Raw genomic sequence first — 20,018 nt, forward strand, 5'->3', positions numbered from 1 at the left:
CTTTTTTTTTTAGACAGAGTCTTACTATGTCGCCCTTGGTAGAGTGCTGTAGTGTCACAGCTCACAGTAACCTCAAACTCTTGGGCTTAAGCAATTCTCTTGCTTCAGCCTCCCAGTAGGTGGGACTACAGGACCCACCACAACACCCAGCTATTTTTTGTTGCAGTTGTCATTGTTGTTTAGCTGGCCCAGGCTGGGTTTGAACTCACCAGCCTTGGTGTATGTGGCTGATGCCATAACCACTGTGCTACAGACACCGCCCCCCCGCCCCCATTGCTTTTTATCCCGTTTCCCTCTTTTGTTTCCCTTACTGGACTCATCTGAAATTACATGTATACTTCACTTACTGATTTGCTCTCTCTGCCTTCCCCATCATTAGAAGTTCTATGAGTCTTTCTCATTCTCAGCGGTCTCCCCAGCAGCTAGCACAGTGCCTGGCACACAGTAGGGACTCAAAAAATGTTTGTTAAATGAATAAGTGCCAGGTGCTGAGGCTATAGAGCTGGGAACTTAGACCAAGATGCTTGGCAGTGGAGAAAAGATGGGTAATCAAACCATTCTGACCAGCCCAGTGCCCGTAGCTCAGAGGTTATGGGCGCTGGCCACATATACCTGGGCTGGTGGGTTCTTTTTTTTTTTTTTTTTTTTTTTTTTTTTTTGTGGTTTTGGCCAGGGCTGGGTTTGAACCCGCCACCTCTGGCATATGGGACCAGTGCTCTACTCCTTGAGCCACAGGCGCTGCCCAGGGCTGGTGGGTTCTAACCCAGCCCAGACCTGCTAACCAACAATGACAACTACAAAAAAAAAAAAAGCCAGGTATTGTGGCAGGTACCTGTAGTCACAGCTACTCGGGAGGCTGAGACAAGAGAATCATTTAAGCCCAAGAATTTGAGGTTGCTATGAGCTGTGACGCCACGCACTCTACCGAGGGTGATATAGTGAGACTCTATCTCACAAAAAAAAAAAAAAAAAAAAAACATTCTGACCCTGTTTACCATGAGGCAGGGGCCAGAAGGGCACCTGGAATATCAAGGCAGGTTGTTTGGAGGAGGCAAAATGTAAAGATTAGAAGATGTGCAGGAAAAAATCTGCCAGGAGACAAAGACGGAAAGCACAGAATAATGGGTTTGGGGGTGGCACCTGGGGCTCAAAGAAGTAGGGCACCAGCCCCATATACCGGAGGTGGCAGGTTCAAACCCGGCCCTGGCCAAAAACTGCAAAAAAAAAAAAAAAGAATAATGTGTTTGGGGCAGGAAGATCAGCAAGAAGAAAGGCTTAGGAGTGAAAGGATAAGATGTACTTTAAGAAACAAGAGAAATTCAAGAACACTATGCTTGGGGACAGAGAGTGGCTCCAGTGAAGTGAGGAGAGGCCCTTGAAGCCACACTAAGAAGCTGGACTTTAGGCTGGGCACAGTGGCTCACGCCTGTAATCCTAGCAATCTGGGATGCCAAGGTGAGAAGGATCCCATGAGCTCAAGAGTTCAAGACAAACCTGCTCAACATAGTGAGACCTGTCTCTGCTAAAAATAGAACGAAGTAACCAGGCATAGTGGTACATGCCTATAGTCCCAACTACTCAGGAGGCTAAGGCAGGAGAATCACTTGAGCCTAGGAGTTTGAGACTGCTATGAGCTAGGCTGGTGCCACGGCACTGTAGCCTGGGCAACAGAGTGAGACTGTCTCAAAAGAAAAAGAAGCTACATTTCACCCTGATGGTGCCCCGTCCCCACCATCCTGTGGGCAGGTGTCACTCTTGTGCTTTCTTAACTCACACCCTGGCTCTCTGACCAGGTTGCAGCTCCTCGAGAGCAGGGGCCAGTCTGATGTTTCCAAGGGTCGCTGGCACTCACTGAGTGTGGCACAGGCTGCACACTCTGCACAGGACTGTGGTAGCTCAGCCAAGGGCAGGCTCCCAAGTGACTGAGTCCAGTAAAAATCAAGGCTGGTCACAATCACCCTTGAAATGCCTCCACTTTCCCAGAAAGTGTAGTGCAGGGCCATCTGGGGGAGCCCAGCAGCCAGTTTTGCCTCCAGAGTTGGAACACATCGCTATTTCCTTTGCTTGAGCAGCAGATGGGATAAAAATGGTTTGCATTTAGGGCCAAGCTATACAAACAGCACAAACTGTACCTTTATCAACAAAAATCACCGAGGCAAGGGGGGTGCTCCCACCTACACAAAGCACAGGAAGCTGGGCCCACCAGTGTGCCCAGTGAAAGCCAAGGAACGGGAGCTGGGCACCACTCCTGGCACCCCCACTCCTCAAGCCCCAGAGAAGAGCTTAGTAAAGACACTTAGGTTTGGCCCCAGGAAGCCTCTGGGAGCTAAGATTGAATTGTGATCCTCCTGAGTAAGCACCCTAAACTCTCATCAAAGGAATTAATCCCTAGTGTCATGTGGGAGAGGGAGAATAACAGATTGTTTCAATTTTTATGCTTTTGCTATGTTCTAAATTTCTATAGTGAATATGTTTCACTTTTAGTAAAAACAGACACACACACACACACACACACCCGACTTCATAAAATACTTTTTTACTTTTTATTTATTTATTTATTTATTTTAGAGACAGAGTCTTACTTTGTCACCCTCGGTAGAGTGCCATGGCATCACAGCTCACAGCAACCTCCAGCTCTTGGGCTTAGATGATTTTCTTGCCTCAGCCTCCCGAGTAGCTGGGACTACAGGTGCCCGCCACAACGCCAGGCTTTTTTTTTTGTTGCAGTTTGGCTGGGACCAGGTTTGAAGCTGTCACCCTCAGTCTATGGGGCCAGCGCTCTACCCACTGAGCCACGGGGGCTGCCCATTTTTTTTTAATATTTCTTTTTTTTTCTTTTGCAGCTTTTGGCCAGGGCTGTGTTTGAACCCACCACCTCCGGTATATGGGGCTGGCGCCCTACTTTGAGCCACAGGTGCTGCCCATAAAGTACTTTTTTAAAAGAAATGGGCTAAGGAGGACACAGTGGCTCATGTCTGTAATCCTAGTGCTCTGGGAGTCTGAGGCAGGGATCACCTGAAGTCAGAAGTTCAAGACAAGCCAGAGCAAGAGCAATACCCTGTCTCTTCTAAAAATAGAAAAAATTAGCCAGACAAGGTAGCATGCACCTGTATTCCCAGTTACTTGGGAGGCTAAGGCAGGAGGATTGCTTGAGGCCAGGAGTTTGAGATAAGCCTGAGCAAGAGCAAGATCCTGTCTCTACAAAAAAAAACAACAGGAAAACCAGCTAGATGTACGCCGATATTCCCAGCTACTTGGGAGGCTGAGGCAGAAGGATTGCTGGAGCCCAGGAGTTAGAGCAGTGGTTCTCAACCTGTGCATCTCAACCAACAGGAACTGTATTAAAGGGCCGTGGCATTAGGAAGGTTGAGAACCACTGAGTTAGAAGTTGCTGTGATCTATAATGATGCCATTGCATTCCACCTGTGGCAACAGAATGAGTCTGTCTCAAAAACAGGGGGAAAAAAAGAAAGGAAAAAGAAATGAGTTGGCCGGGTGCAGTGGCTCACACCTGAAATCCTAGCACTCTGGGAGGCCGAGGCGGGTGGACTGCTTGAGCTCACGGGTTTGAGACCAGCCTGAGCAAGAGCAAGACCCCCATCTCTAAAAATAGCCAGGTGTTGTGGTGGGTGCCTATAGTCCCAGCTACTTGGGAGGCTGAGGCAAGAAAATCAGTCGAGCCCAAGAGTTTGAGGTTGCTGTGAGCTATGACTCCACACAGCACTCTACTGAGGGTGACTGAATAAGACTCTGTCTCAAAAAAAAAAAAAAAGAAAAGAGAAAGAAAAGAAATGGGCTCGGCACCTGTAGCTCAAGTGGCTAGGGCTCCTGTTTCCTCTCTGCAGAAGGGGCGGTGCCGTTGCCCCAGGAGAGGTTCTTGCACAGAGAGGCCCCATTACCTGACTCAGAGCAGAGAGGGAGCTCCCTAACTCCAGATCCCCACTGCCCTGCCTCTCCATTCTCAGGCCTTAAAGGTCACTTTTGTGGAAGATGCTGCACAACAGACCCACAGGACAGGCCCACTTCCCTACTGAAGGAAAAACCCTGGAAGTGTCCGCAAACAGGAAGTGAAGGGGTGCTGGGGAGGTGAGCTCACACACGGAGGATGGGTTTAGCCTGTTTGGTCTCTGACAGTATCCTGTTCATTTTTTGGTTGAAGTGTTTGTTGTCTGTCTCCCCCAAAAGACTTTGAGCAGTGATCACTATGGTCACGGCTTTGCCCCCAGGGACCAGCACAGTGCTATTTTACTCAAGACGTATTTGAATGAGTAAGCGATGTGCTGCCTCCCCAGCTGCCAATTGGCCGCTCAAAAAATAAGTAACAAACGTCCCCAGGGCACCCCAGGCCAGCCTCCCTCAGGGATGGGTCCCCTCTCACCTTGGCTGGGACTGGCGAAGTGGTTATAATACTGGGACAGATAGGTCATGATGCTGAGGCAGTCGGGCACACTCATGGAGACCATGTCATTGGGGTCCAGGAGAGCAGGGATCCCCAGCTCCTTCTTGGCCACTTCAAAGGCCTGGGGTGTGGGGCAGGAGTGGTCATAGCAGGAAGAGGAGGCCAAGAGGAAGGCAGTGTGAGGGGGCGGCCCTCAGGGACATGTGGTGACTATGGCCCCCTCAGCTCTAGTCCCACCCCAGCCCCACACAGTGGCCTGGAGAAGGAGGCTGCCAGGAAGCAGGAGTCGGGGGAGTAGCAGCCCGGGCCTTCTCTAGGGTCTGTGGTCTGAGTGCAAGAGCAGCCACCCTGCCAGACGCCTGTCCTGCCAAACACACACACACTCACACACACACTCACATGCTCTCACACACATTCTTGCTCATACACACTCTTGCACTGGTTCTCACATTCTCTCTCATTCTCCCTCCCACACTCACACACACACTGTCATCACACGCACATAGCTTCTTGGGCTTCCACCTGTCTGGGGACTCACCAAACGGTTATTCTCGAAGATATTGTCCTTGGAAAGCGAATCAAAATCTCTGCAAAAGGCCAAGAAGAGCAGATTGGTTAAGAGAGGAGCTGCTGGGGATGGGGCAGGGGCGTGCAGCCAGCAAGCAGCTGAGCAAAGGTGACTTCCTCTGGAGTCAGCCTCAGCAGGACAGGGGGAGGGCCTATGTGGGCTGCTGAGGAGGAAACTGAGGCAGCAAGCACTTGCTCTTGGGGCTACCAGGTGGGGGCAGGATGTGAGCTCACTGTCCCTGGAGGCAGAGGCTGGGAGATCCCTGAGAAGGGTGGGGCTCAAGCCCAGACATTCAGACTATCTCCTGGGACCCTGGCAAAGACACAACTAAGACCAGGACAAACTTTTTTTTTTTTTGGAGACAGTCTCACTTTGTTGCCCTAGGTAGAGTGCCATGGCGTCATAGCTCACAGCAACCTCAAACTCTCAGGCTTAAGCGATTCTCTTGCCTCAGCCTCCTAAGTAGCTGGAACTACAAGCACCCGCCACAACACCCGGCTATTTTTAGAGACTGGGGTCTCGCTCTTGCTCAGGCTGGTCTTAAACCTGTGAGCTCAAGCGATCTGCCTTGGCCTCCCAGAATGCTAGGGTTACAGGTGTGAGTCACCGAGTCACCGCACAATGCCCCCAGGACAAGCTTTCACAGTAACAAAGGCATTTACCATCCTGGCCCCAAGCAGGCACTATGCTGAGCTCCTGGTCTCATTTGCCTAATTTTCAGAGCAACTCTATTTGGCATGAATTTATACAGGTATTTATCTCATTTTACAGATGCAGACCCTGTGGCCTGGAGAGGGAAAACCACCCAGTCCTTGGGATCCAAATTTCCAGCCCTTCCACTGCAAGTCACAGATTCCACTTGGAGAAGCCATACCAACTTGCTGAATCCCAACCCAGCCCAGCCTGAAGATGAATGTTTTCCTTCATGGGGCCAAGAATAGAAGAATAAGTTTGAACCAGAGTAGAAATAATACCTACTCCCAGCTGCTGGCACTGAATGGCTGGTTGACCTGCTGGGGACAGCTTCCCTTTGTGGGGAGCAGTGAGAGGTTTTTCTGTTTTCTAAACTTCAACAGGTAGGGGAGCGTGAGACAGGCGAGGGGGATGTAGGATTGGCTGGACTGCTGGCTTTTTTTATCCCCCTCTTCTTCCTCCCCAATCCAGGCCCCTGGAGGGGCTGAAACCATATAAGGCAGCTCAGTCTCCCTGACCAGCAGCCTTTCAGGGACACCCCTGTGCAGCCCTGCCCTTCTATGCTGAAAACTGTGGTCCCCCACTGCCAGACACAGGGTGGCCCAGAGAAGCAAGAGCAGGCAGATCCTCCAAGGCCTGGCCTCTGGGCCCTGCTCTTCCAGGCTGGGCTGCAGGACCCTGGGCAGCCATCCTTCAGCCTTCATTTTCCCGTCTGCAAATTAGGGAAAGTATGAGACACCTCCCTGGCTGGAGATGAGGACTGGTAAAGTCTGGGCTCCACATAAGGAAGCCGGGCAAGCACCTTTCCTTCTGCCCCTAACACTTGTCCAGGCAGAGGCCAGGCACAATGAGCCCTGGGCAAGAAAGGATAGCTTAAGAACCCTGGAAGGAGTCTGGTGCCCGAGGGTTGGGCAGACTGGGAAGAGGGAAGGTAAGGATGTCTGAGCTCCAGCCCACTTCCTGCCACCTGTGGCCAGGCCACTCCCTTCTCCCCTTGGCCATCTAACTAACTCCCCTATGTTTTGCCACTGCCTAAGAGTGTGGATTTAAGCTAGTTTATTTAACATTTAACCTCACTAAACCTCAGACTCCTGGTCTGTGACACCAGCCCAGCCCTCAACAAAGGCTTGTTCCCAGAACAATTGAGACAAAAGCAACTGTTTCAGCTGTTCAAGTCACCCCAGCAGCATCCCAGAAGAGGCCTGGGAAATTCTGCTTGGCTCTGGAATAGATAAAGGACACAAAAAATGAAACTCACATGGTCCTTGCCCTCAAAGAAGCTTAAACATGCCTGGATGGAGTGAGAGGGAATGGATCTCTCTGGGCAAGGTGGGAGCCAACAGCAGGTTCATCTCGGTGGGGCCCACAGTACCAGCAGCCTGAACCACTTTACAGGAGGATTCTTGCCCTCATCCCCTGCCTGGCCCACCCCTACCCTCACAGAGATCTTCCCTACCCATCACCATGGCCTTCCTAACACCTCCTATGGGACCTGGGCCTCAAATTCTCTCCAGTGCAATGGACCAGCAGCTCAAGCACTGGCCTCCCTTGAAAATGAATGCATGGACATGAGCCAAGATCCCATCTCAGAAGGGGAGTTCCCCTCCCCTCCACACTTTTCTCCAGCTACATCCTCCTTTGCTTAAAACACACACAGCTCCCTGAGGCCCCCGTCTACTCTCCTTAGCCAGCAAAAGAGGCCCTCAGCTACCTGGCCCAGCCGCACCCCTGACGTACTGCCTCCAGGTCAACATACTCACTCCCTGCACCTACACTCAGGGCCTTCAGCCACGAAGCTCTCCCCTCAGCCTCTAACCTGGCTTCTGCCATCTCTTTGAAGATTACATTCTCCCTGAGATGTCTTCCTGGCCCAGGCTCTCTGACAGAGCACATGGAATTGTCATCACTTAATACATCAGTTTCCTCTGTAGGTGTTGGGGAGTATACAGAGTTTTGCCTGTTTTATTGGCTGGAATCTCGATTCCCAGGTAGTGCCCAGCACAGAGTAGCAACTCCACAAATACTTGTTGAATAAATGAAGACATAAAACATTGTCATCATCACCTACCACCTAATAATACACTTATAACTAACATTAATTGAATGCTTGTTATCGCATATAATCCTCCCAATAATTCTGTGGGATCTTATCATCAATCCCACCTTGCAAATGAGGAAACAGATGCCCGAAGAGATACAATGATTCACCCGATGTCATAAACCTAACACCTACAGAAACTGAACCCGAACTGGGCTGCCTGCACTTTCATGCCAACAGGCTCAGGTCCACCAAATGGCTCAGTGTAACACCCAAGTTCCTTGTTAAGCTCTAGGCTGTTCCCTGACTCCTGCCTGACCACCCAACTCCCAGACAAAAGAGAAGACCGCTCAAGCTTTCCAATACAATGTGCTGGTCCATCCTCCAAGCCTCTGCTCAGAGGGGAGCCCCTCCCTGTGCCTCCACTAATACAGGTGTCACATGCCCCAAGCAGAGCAGCCACCTCCACCCCCATATCTTGCTCCCTTTGTATACAGACCTCCATGACCCTCTGGACCCCACAAGGGGCCAAAACCTCTCCCACAGCCACTATGCTGACTGGTAAACCAAGTACACTACACCCCAAACCCTCAGGCAATCCTTCCTTTTCACCCTTTCTTGGTGAAGACAGATCTGGAGGGGGACACGGAAAGACTCCAGACCGCCAGCTTCGGGACCCCTGGCAGGGGGGCTGTAGGCAAGAGTGGCATTTGCAGATGAGACCGAAAGCACAAGGAATGGTAGCACCAGATAATGGAATGGTAGCACTGCGTGTTTTATGAATGAATGGATGAAAGGAAGAAGTTCCAGGGCCCAGGGAAGGGCTTCTGAAACAGAAGCTCCAAGTCAACTGCCCTGACTTGAATACATTTTCCCCCAAGAACGTCAATGGGCAACTGAGGCAAGAAGGAGCCATTTCACAGCCAGAGCAGCTGGTTGGTGGCTGTCAAGCGGATCCTATTAGTCTTTCCAATGCCACCGACCTGAGTCCTCTTCCTTCCTCCAACTGTGCGCCTCACTGAGGACAGCAGGGCCGTAGAGGAGGCAAGTCTGTGTCCTAATTGGGAAGGTATGGGGGCAAGGAAGGGCACATCTGTCCATCCAGCAATTGTTAATCTCAGGGTCTCCTCTGTGCCAAGAACTGTGCTAGCGCCACCGAGAAATCAGAGGAGTGAGCGTTCATCCGGACTCCCAGAGCAAAGGCCCAGAGAGAACAACGCTTCATGACTGACTCGTCCCTCCCTAAAGAGGGCAGAGCGCCCCCTAAAAGGGGGCGCAGGGTCCCTCCGCCAAAATCAGGACTTTGTGGGCGGGGCCAGGGCCAGGGCCAGTAGAGGAGGGACCAGCGTGCAGGCACCTTCGGTGGCCCAGAGAGCCCGGTCCGAGCGGCTGAGTGGGGGAGGGGAGTGCGGGGTTAGGGGAGGGTCACAGCCGCCCTCCTGGCGTGCAGGGACGTCGGAGGGGTCCCTGTTCGGTCCCCGGGGGGCGGCGCCTGTCACCGCCCGGCTCCGCGTCACTGAGGGGGGCGGCGGCCCCCACCACCGGCCCGCCCCGCGCGCCCGCCCGCCCTTCCTGGGCCCCGCACTCACAGCAGGTCGGGCCGGTGCCGGTGCAGGATGGCGCAGAAGGCCAGGCCATCCCGGAAGGAGCTGCTCAGGTCGCGGATCTCCACGCCGCGGTAGCCCTCGCACTGGCGGCGGCACCAGGCAAGGAGCGTGCCCCGTGGTCCCGCCATGACCCGCGCGGGCCCGGCCGGCTCCGGCTCCAGCGTCGGGTCCCGGCTCGTGCCGGGTCGGCTGCCGCCGCGCGGACCGATTTCCGGCTGCCGCTGAGGCTCGGCCCGAGCGTTGCTCCGAGCTCCGGGCCCAGACCGGCTGGGCGCGGGGCGGGGCGGAGGCGGGGCTGCGGCCTGGGTGTCCTTGCCGGGGCTCCGCGCTGGGTCCCGGCTGGGCAGCCTACAGCACCCGCCCGCCGAGCCCTGCCCCGACCTGCCCGAGCAGCCGCCGCCCCGCCTGGCCCGGCCCGGCCGGCTGCCGCTTACTCACCGCGGCCCGCTGGCCCCATTGTGGGCCGGCCGCAGGCGCGGGCGTCCCGCCGCCTCTGTCCCCACCCGAGGTCCGCCAGCCGCCGCAGGGGAGCGGGGAGGGGGCAACCGGGCGCCCCACCCAGCTTTGGCTCCGCCCCCAGACGCGGACCCCCACCCCCACCCCACCACACACACAGAAAGGGCGGGACACCCCATGGCCCCTCTTCTCGACGATCCCCAGTCATACGATCCCCACGGTGAGGCCCTCCAAGAACTCTGGGCCAGCCCGAGGAGTCACCTCCCTCCGTCCCCCGCAACGTAGACTCTGCTGCTGTGGCTTTTTCCCCACTGTCGACCCCGCAGCTGGGGCCCACCTGGACCCCTCCCCCTCCAGAGGAGGGGAGGGGTACCTCCCTCTTGCTTTCATCCGGCCTCCTTCCCTTGGCTAAGGACTACAAATTCCCTCACCCCATCCGCCCCTGGCCTGAAGCATTGGGAGGGCGTTCCGCCTGCAGCACCTCCGTGGCCCTCACCCGGTCTCACTGCTCTAAAACACCCCTGAGTTCCTGGGACGTTCTCGCTTCCACGTCCTCCACGTCATAGCCTGCCACAGAGACCCAGGTCTGGCCACCCATATCAGTCCAGGCGTCTGCTCAGTGAGGTATTCAGCCCCACAACCAGGCCTTGCGGAGTCCCCACTGTGGCCTGGGTCCCTTTCAGTCTAATTAGAGTGGTGGCGGGTTAGACTCCTACAGGGAGGATCCAAAGGAAGCAGACCCCTGGCCCGCAGGGCACAAAAGCTATCCACATCTGGCCTTGGAAGCTCCCCCACCTCTTTCTCCATCTGCTCCCCACTTGAAGACCCCCCCCCAGGCAACCATTTAGCAGAGGCCTCTCCTGACCCTCCCTGCACATGAATCAGTCTCCTGCTGCTGCAGAGGTGGTGATGTCACTCTGACCAATGCTGTAACTAGCTGGAATGTCCCCTCCCTCCCAAAGGAAGAAATAGGGTCTTAGTCATCTTCATCACCCCTTAGCGTTCAGGGGAGTGGAAAGAACTGGAATTTTAGAATTACATCCATTAAGGCTTGAATCCTGACTTTCTCCAATCGACCATGTGAGCTTGTGCTTCTCTAAACCTGTTTCCATCTTCAAAATAGGATAAAAAGGTGCCTGAGGATTAAAATATGAAATGACTATCCTTTAGTCATGACTCAAATTCTAACTATTGATACTTGGTAAACATGTGATGAAATGGATTGAAACATTTTGTCCCCAGCTTGTCACTTGGGCCTTTTTGGGTAAATTATCAAGGATAGAGGCCAATTTGGAGCATTTTATCTCCTCAGAGTTCACGGAGTCCCATCACCCAGGACCTAGGAAACCTGGCTTACCAACCTGGCCCAGCCTTACACCATAGGTATATCTGAAACTAGAAGGCCACCATCTTGGCCCAGAATGGGGACACCATAGGAAGGAACTGCCATGGCCCAACTCCAGCCCTGCATTGCAACCTCCTGCTCTGTCTCCTTAAGAAAGCAACTACAGGAAAGCAGAAATCCATGTGGTGTCATTAAACTTGGACTCAGGCTCCTGATACCAGCAGCCACCTCTGCCTTCAAAGACCATGTAAGATTCTCATTAAAGTCCAGGAGAGATCATACATGCCCCTGTCTTTACCAACCTAAGGGATTCCCTTTAGGTCCCCTGAAGAGGGATCAAACATTGATCCCATTGCCATAATAACAGCCCACACAGCATAGCCCTCCCAGCCCCATTAGTGATTATGGGCTTTATAAACTCAGCATCTGAGTCAGCTTTGCCATGTTACCATGTAAGGACCTGCATGACTACAGCTGTGTGACTGCAGGCCAGACAACACACCCCTGTGAACCCCAATTTCTTACCCTATAAAATGGGAATTATAATCTTTGTCTTGCCTGTGTTCTAGAGTTGTGGGTAATCAGGTGAGATAATGGATGTGAAAATGCCATGCAGACTATAAATCCAGGGTTCAGGTGGAAGGTGGGTCTGTGTTTACAGGTGAGGTCAGAAACAGACAGGCAAATCCGACCACTTGCCCAAAATCATGCCATAATTTCAGGATTAGAACAGAAGGTCTTGAGCCCTTAATTCAGTGCCTGTTTTATTTTTTAACTATCAAGAAGAGAATACACTCCTCTTGTCAAAATTTAAAAATACAGCTCAAACTCCAGCTTGACTGCCCCCCTGAATTGCAGTCAGCTCAAACTCCAGCTTTACTGCCCCCCGCCCCATCCCAGTCCTTTCCCAAGATTGTTAGTTTGAAACATATTTCCGGGCGGCGCCTGTGGCTTAGTCGGTAAGGCGCCGGCCCCATATACCGATGGTGGCGGGTTCAAACCCGGCCCCCGCCAAACTGCAACCAAAAAAATAGCCGGGTGTTGTGGTGGGCGCCTGTAGTCCCAGCTACTTGGGAGGCTGAGGCAAGAGAATCGCCTAAGCCCAGCAGTTGGAGGTTGCTGTGAGCTGTGTGAGGCCACGGCACTCTACCGAGGGCCATAAAGTGAGACTCTGTCTCTACAAAAAAAAAAAAAAAGAAACATATTTCCAGGCTGGGTATGGTGGTTCACACCTGTAATCCTAACACTCTGGGAGGCCAAGGCGGATGGATTCCTTGAGCTCAGGCATTTGAGATCAGCCTGAGCAAGAGTGAGACCCATCTCTACTAAAAACAGAAAAACTAGCCAGAGGCCAGGCACAGTGGCTAACACCTGCAATCCTAGCACTCTGGGAGACCAAGGCAGGTGGATTGCCTGAGCTCAAAGGTTCAAGACCATCCTGAGCCAGAGCAAGACCTCGTCTCTAAAAATAGCCAGCGTTGCTGTAGGCACCTGTAGTCCCAGCTACTTGGGAGGCTGAAACAAGAGAATTGCTTAAGCCTAAGAGTTTGAGGTTGCTGTGAGTTATGATGCCATGGCACTCTACCAAGGGTGACAAAGTGAGACTCTGTCTCAAAAAAAAAAAGAAAAAGAAAAACTATAGTCCCATCTACTCAGGAAGCCAAGGCAAGAGGATGGCTTGAGCCCAAGAGTATGAGATTGCTGTGAGCTATTGACATCATGGCACTCTACTCAGGGTGATGGAGTGAGACTCTGTATCAAAAAAGTAATTAATTGGCTAGGCACCCATAGCACAGTGGTTATGGCATCAGCCATATATACTGAGGCTGGCGGGTTTAAACCCAGCCTGGGCCAGCTAAACAATGACAACTGCAACAAAAAATAGCCGGGTGTTGTGGAGAGTGGATGTAGTCCCAGCTACTTGGGAGACTGAGGCAAGAGAATCGCTTAAGCCCAAGAGTTTGAGGTTGCTGTTAGCTGTGACACTACGGCACTCTACCGAGGGTGACATAGTGAAACTTTGTCTCGGGTGGCGCCTGTGGCTCAGTGAGTAGGGCGCCGGCCCCATATACTGAGGGTGGCGGGTTCAAACTCAGCCCTGGCTGAACTGCAACCAAAAAATAGCCGGGCGTTGTGGCGGGCACCCGTAGTCCCAGCTGCTCTGGAGGCTGAGGCAGGAGAATCGCGGAAGCCCAAGAGCTGGAGGTTTCTGTGAGCCGTGTGACGCCACGGCACTCTACCGAGGGCGGTAAAGTGAGACTCTGTCTCTACAAAAAAAAAAGAGACTTTGTCTCAAAAACAAACAAACTAATTAATTTTTAAAAAGGTGGCCAGGTGGTGGCTCACACCTGTAATCCCAGCACTTGGGAGGCTGAGGCAGGTGGATTGCCTGAGCTCATGGGTTCAAGACCAGCCTGAAAAAGATTGAGACCCATCTCAAAAAATATAATCAGGTCTCGGCGCCTGTGGCTCAAGCCACTAAGGCGCCAGCCACATATAACAGAGCTGGCGGGTTCAAATCCAGCCCGAGCTTGCCAAACAACAATGACAACTACAACCAAAAAGTAGTGGGGCACCTATAGTCCCAGCTGCTTGGGAGGCTGAGGCAAGAGAATCACTTAAGCTCAGAAATTGGAGATTGCTGTGAACTGTGATGTCACAGTACTCTACGCAGGGTGACAACTTGAGGCTCTGTCTCAAAAAAATAAATAAATAAAAAATAATCAGGCATTGTGGTGAGTGCCTATAGTCCCAGCTATCTGGGAGGCTGAGGCAAGAGAATCACTTAAGCCCAAGAATTTCAGGTTGATGTGAGCTGTGATGTAACGGCACTCTACCAAGGGTGACAAAGTGAGGCTCTTTCTCAAAATAATAATAATCATAATAATAATTAATTAATATAAAATAAAAATGAAAAATGAAACATCCTCCAACATCCTTGCTGTTACATTTATAGTCAAGCATGGATTTGACAAATATTTACTGAGCCTCTGTGGGAGTGAACAAGACAAGGTTCCTGCCCTCATGGAACAAACATTCTAGTGGGGAAGTAAACAAATCGACAAAGAGGACTCCAGATGGTGATAGGTGCCATGCCAGAGAATGATAGGGACAGACAGGGTGGCCCAGGAAGGTCTCTTTGAGGTGGTGACATTTGAGCTGAATGACACCTAATTCACGGGAAAGCAAGCTGAATGCAAGCCAGTGGGAAATGTCTTCACAGGTGGAGTTCGAATCCCTTCACATTTCTTCCAAGGTGGCCTGGTGCAGTGGCTCACGTCTGTAATCCTAACACTTTGGAGGCTGAGAGGTAGGTGGACTGCCTGAGCTCACAGGTTTAAGACCAGCCTGAGGAAGAGAGAGAAACTGTCTCTAAAAATAGCCGGGCATTGTGGCAGGTGCCTGTAGTCCCAACTACTTGGGAGGCTGAGGCAAGAGAATCACTTTAGCCCAAGAGTTTGAGATTGCTGTGAGCTATGATGCCACAGCACTCTATGAAGGGCGACAAAGTGAGACTCTGTCTCAAAAAAAAATTTTTTTTTCTTCCAAGGCAATAGGTATAGGTGTTCCAGGAGTAGGCAGGGTCCTGGTAGGGAAGTGCTAGCTGCCCTGGTGAGGGAGATTGGTGGAAATAACTACACTTAGCATAATAAGGGGCAGGGGTAAAGGAAGCCCAGGGGACAATGGGACAAGTCCATTGACTTGCTGGAAGACCCTGGACAAAGATGTTACTTGTCCAAGCTTCAATGTCATCATCTTATAGCAGGTGAGACCAGCTGGCATGGTGGCTCATGCCTGTAATCCTAACACTCTGGGAGGCCAAGGCAGATGGATTGCTTCAGCTCAGGAGTTCAAGACCAGCCTGAGCATGAAAAAAAAACAGCCAGGTGTGGCAAGCACCTGTAGTCCCAGCTACTTGGGAGGCTGAAGCAAGAGGATCTCTTGATCCCAAGAGTGGCTGGGTGATTAGGTTTCAGCTCAGCTGGGCAATAGGAAACCACACAGCAGTTAAAAAATAATGTCATAACATACGAAAAAATGCTCATCAGGCGGCACCTGTGGCTCAAGGAGTAGGGCACCAGTCCCATATGCCGGAGGTGGCGGGTTCAAACCCAGCCCCAGCCAAAAATCACAAAAAAAAAAAAAGATTCTCTAGAAAAAATGCTCATCATCCTTAACCATCAGAGAAATGCAAATCTAAACTACTTTGAGATATCATCTAACTCCAGTAAGATTAGCCCACATCACAAAATCCTCAAACCAGAGATGTTGGCGTGGATGTGGAGAAAAGGGAACACTTCTACACTGCTGGTGGTAATGCAAACTAATACGTTCTTTTCGGAAAGATATTTGGAGAACACTTAAGGATCTAAAAATAGACCTGCCATTCGATCCTACAATTCCTCTACTAGGTATATATCCAGAAGACCAAAAATCACTTTATAACAAAGATATTTGTACCAGAATGTTTATTGCAGCCCAATTCATAATTGCTAAGTTATGGAAGAAGCCCAAGTGCCCATCGACCCACAAATGGATTAATAAATTGTGGTATGTGTACACCATGGAATATTATGCACCCTTAAAAAAGATGGAGACTTGGGGCAGTGCCTGTGGCTCAGTGAGTAGGGCGCCGGCCCCATATGTTAAGGGTGGCAGGTTCGGACTCAGCCCCGGCCAAACTGCAACAAAAAAATAGCCGGGTGTTGTGGCGGGCGCCTGTAGTCCCAGCTACTCGGGAGGCTGAGGCAAGAGAATCGCGGAAGCCCAAGAGCTGGAGGTTGCTGTGAGCTGTGTGACGCCACGGCACTCTACCTGAGGGCGGTGCACTGAGACTCTGTCTCTACAAAAAAAAAAAAAAAAGATGGAGACTTTACCTCTTTCATGTTTACATGGATGGAGCTGAAACATATTCTTTCTTTTTTTTTTTTTTTTTTGTACAGACAGAGTCTCAGTGTACCGCCCTCAGGTAGAGTGCCGTGGCGTCACACAGCTCACAGCAACCTCCAGCTCTTGGGCTTCCGCGATTCTCTTGCCTCAGCCTCCCGAGTAGCTGGGACTACAGGCGCCCGCCACAACACCCGGCTATTTTTTTGTTGCAGTTTGGCCGGGGCTGAGTCCGAACCTGCCACCCTTAACATATGGGGCCGGCGCCCTACTCACTGAGCCACAGGCGCCGCCCTGGAACATATTCTTCTTAGCAAAGTATCTCAAGAATGAAAGAATAATTACCCAATGTACTCAGCCCTACTATGAAACTAATTTATAGCTTTCATATGAAAGCTATAACCCAATTATAGCCCAAGAAGAAGGAAAGGGAAGAAGGAGGGGTGGGGGGAGGCTGGGTGGAGGGAGGGTAATTAATGGGACCACACCTACTGTGCATCTTACAAGGGGACGTGAAATTTACTAGGTGTAGAATATAAATGTCTTAACACAATTAACTAAGAAAATGCCGTGAACTAGTTTGATGAAAATATTTCAAATTGTATATAAAACCAGTACATTGTACCCCATGATTGCATTAATATACACAGCTATGATTTAGTAAAAAAAAAAAGTCATAAAAATATGTCCACAAAAGAAGTGAAAAAATCAAGCTGCAGGATAATAAGTATAATAGGATCTCATTTTTGCAAAACACCCAAATGTATATATATGTCTCTAAACACTTTTGTGGCTCAGCACCCACAGTTCAGTGATTAGAGCACCAGCCACATACACCGGGGCTGGTGGGTTCGAACCCGGCCCAGGCCTACTAAACAACAATGATGACGATGACAACAACAACAACAAATAGCTGGGTGTTATGGCGGGCACCTGTAGTCCCAGATGGGACTGAGGCAAGAGAGGCTGAGGCAAGAGAATCGCTTGGGAGGCTGAGGCAAGAGAATCACTTAAGCCCAAGAGTTTGAGGGGTTTTTTTGTTGTTGAGTTTGAGGTTGCTGTGAGGTGTAACACCACGGCATTCTACTAAGGGCAACACAACCAGACTCTGTCTCAAAAAAATAAACAAACACTTGTATGTACATAGATACATAGAATTGTCTTTTTTTTTTTTTTTTGAGACAAAGTCTTACTCTGTCTCCTTGGGTAGAGTGTGGTGTGCTCATAGCTCAAAGCAACCTCAAACTGTTGGGCTCAAGCTATCCCCCTGCCTCAGCCTCCTGAGTAGCAGGGACTGCAGGTACCTGCCACAACACCTAGCTAGTTTTTCTATTTTTAGTAGAGATGATTTCACTCTTGCTCAGGCTGGACTCAAACTCCTGAGCTCAAGCAATTGACCCACCTTGGCCTTCCAGAATGCTAGGATTATAGGCATGAGTCACCATGCCAAGCTTAAATTATTCTTTTTTTTTTTTTTTTTTTGCAGTTTTTGGCTCAGGGCTGGGCTTGAACCCGATACCTCCAGCATATGGGGCCAGTGCCCTACTCCTTTGAGCCACAGGCGCCGCACTAAATTGTTGTTTTTTAAATAATCATTTTTTTATTGTACTAAAATATACATAACATAAAGTTTGCGATTTTAGTCATTCTTAAGTGTACAGTTCTGTGGCAGAGTGAATTCACATTGTTGTGCAACCATCCCCACCATCCATCTCCAGAACTTTTTCATTTTTCCAAACTGAAACTCTATACCCATTAAATACTAACTTCTCATTCCCCACCCACCCAAACCCCAGCAATCCCCATTCTAATTTCTGTCTCTGTAAATTTGACTACTCAAGGGACCTCATATAAGTGGAATCCTATACCATTTGTCACTAATTTATTTTCAAACTTCTGCTGTTTTTTTTTTTTTTCACCACTCATTTTAAAATATCATTTTTCAGCTGGGTGTGGTGAACTGCTTGGGCCCAAGAGTTATGTGACCAGCCCAGGCAACATGGCAAGATCATATTTTTTTTTTTTTGGCCGGGGCTGGGTTTGAACCCGCCACCTCCGGCATATGGGACCAGCGCCCTACCCACTGAGCCACAGGCGCCGCCCGGCAAGATCATATTTCTCAAAAAAAAAAAAAAAAATCAGGCAGTGCCTGTGGCTCAGTGAGTAGGGTGCCGGCTCCATATGCCAAGAGTGGCAGGTTTGAACCCAGACCTGGCCAAACTGCAAAAAAAAAATAGCCAGGCATTGTGGCAGGCACCTGTAGTCCCAGCTACTCAGGAGGCTGAGGCAAGAGAATCGCCTAAGCCTAAGAGCTGGAGGTTGCCGTGAGCTGTGACGCAACAGCACTCTACCGAAAGCAACAAAATGAGACTCTGTCTCTAAAAAAAATTTCAAGGCGTGGTGGCTTGTACCTATAGTCTCCACTCCTTGGGAGGCTGAGGCAAGAGGATCTCTTAAGCCTAAGAGTTTGAGGCTGCAGTGAGCTATGACGATCCCACTGTACTCTGTACCACGGAGTGAGACCCTATCTCTAAGAAAAAAAAATCAGTGTTCTCTCATATGTGGTATCTAAAAATGTTGATCTCACGGAGAGTAGAATGGTGGTTACCAGAGGCTGGGGCAATTTGTTGATCAGGTTGGTTGTGGAGATCTTTTTTTTTTTTTTTTTTTGAGATAGAGTCTATGTCACCCTCAGTAGAATGCTGTGGCATCACAGCTCACAGCAACCTCAAAATCATGGGCTTAAGCGATTCTCTTGCCTCCACCTCCCAGTAGCTGGGACTACAAGTGCCTGTCACAACGTCTGGCTATTTTGTTGTTGTGGTTGTCATTGTTGACTGCCAGGCCTGGGCCCAGTTTGAACCCGCAAGCCCCAGTATATGTGCCTGGCACCCTAGGTGCTAAGCTATAGGCGCCGAGCAGGTTGTGGAGATTTTGATCAAAGGATATAAAATTTCAGTTGACAGAAGGAATAAGTTTAAGAGATCTACTGTACAACAAGTGACTAATAATTAATTATAATGTATTCTTGAAAATCTCTGAGAGTAATTATTTTTACAGTAAAAATAATAACTATGTAAGATAATATATGTTAATTAGCTAGATTTAACCATTCCACAATGTTTGTATACTTCAAAACATCACACTGTACATGGTAAGTACATACAACTTTATCAATTTAAATAAATAAATTTGGGCCGGGCGCAGTGGCTCACGCCTGTAATCCTAGCACTCTGGGAGGCTGAGGTGAGTGGGTGGATTGCCTGAGCTCACCAGTTCGAGACCAGAGCTCTAAAAATATCTGGGCGTTAGGCAGGTGCCTATAGTTCCAGCTACTTGGGAGGCTGAGGCAAGAGAATTGCTTAAGCCCAAGAGTTTAAGGTTGCTGTGAGCTGTGATGCTACAGCATTCTACTGAGGGCTACAAAGTGAGACTCTGTCTCAAAAGAAAAATTGAAAAATAACAATAAATTTGAACATTCTAAGAAAACCATTCACTTTCTCATGCCAACACAATACTGTTTGCAGTTAAATTAATGTCACCAGAAGGAATCCGTCTCTTATATTTTATTTTTTATTTTTATTTATTTATTTATTTATTTTTTTTAGAGACAGAGTCTCACTTTGTTGCTCTTGGTAGAGTGCCGTGGCCTCACTGCTCACAGCAATCTCCAGCTCTTGGGCTTAGGTGATTCCCTTGTTTCAGCTTCCTGAGCAGCTGGGACTACAGGTGCCTGCCACAACGCCCAGCTATTTTTTTGTTGCAATTTGGCCAGGGCTGGGTTCAAACCTGCCATCCTCAGTATATGGGACCGGTGCCCTACTCACTGAACCACAGGTGCCGCCCTTATTTTTTTTTTTTTTTTTTGTGTGCTTTTTGGCCGGGGCTGGGTTTGAACCTGCCACCTCCGGCATATGGGACCGGTGCCCTACTCCTTGAACCACAGGCGCCACCCATATTTTTTGTTTTTTTGAGACAGTCTCACTATGTCACCCTTGGTATAGTGCTGTGGTGTCACAGCTCAC

At 50.2% G+C, this 20,018-nt stretch overlaps 1 protein-coding gene across 1 annotated transcript in view; it reads right to left on the reverse strand.

Annotated features, from left to right (window-relative positions):
* Positions 1–9,871, reverse strand: part of MICALL1 (MICAL like 1) — a 29,465-nt gene extending 19,594 nt beyond the window's left edge. Inside the window, exons 1-3 of the mRNA XM_053583999.1 lie at positions 9,288–9,871; positions 4,938–4,986; positions 4,379–4,520 (exon numbers count right to left, since the gene is read on the reverse strand). Of these exons, the coding sequence (XP_053439974.1) occupies positions 4,379–4,520; positions 4,938–4,986; positions 9,288–9,433 (337 nt within the window). The 5' untranslated portion in view covers positions 9,434–9,871. The remainder of the gene's footprint in view (positions 1–4,378; positions 4,521–4,937; positions 4,987–9,287) is intronic.
* Positions 9,872–20,018: the final 10,147 nt, after the last annotated feature.

The sequence above is a fragment of the Nycticebus coucang genome, chromosome 3, assembly GCF_027406575.1.
Source record: "Nycticebus coucang isolate mNycCou1 chromosome 3, mNycCou1.pri, whole genome shotgun sequence".
Classification (NCBI taxonomy): domain Eukaryota; kingdom Metazoa; phylum Chordata; class Mammalia; order Primates; family Lorisidae; genus Nycticebus; species Nycticebus coucang.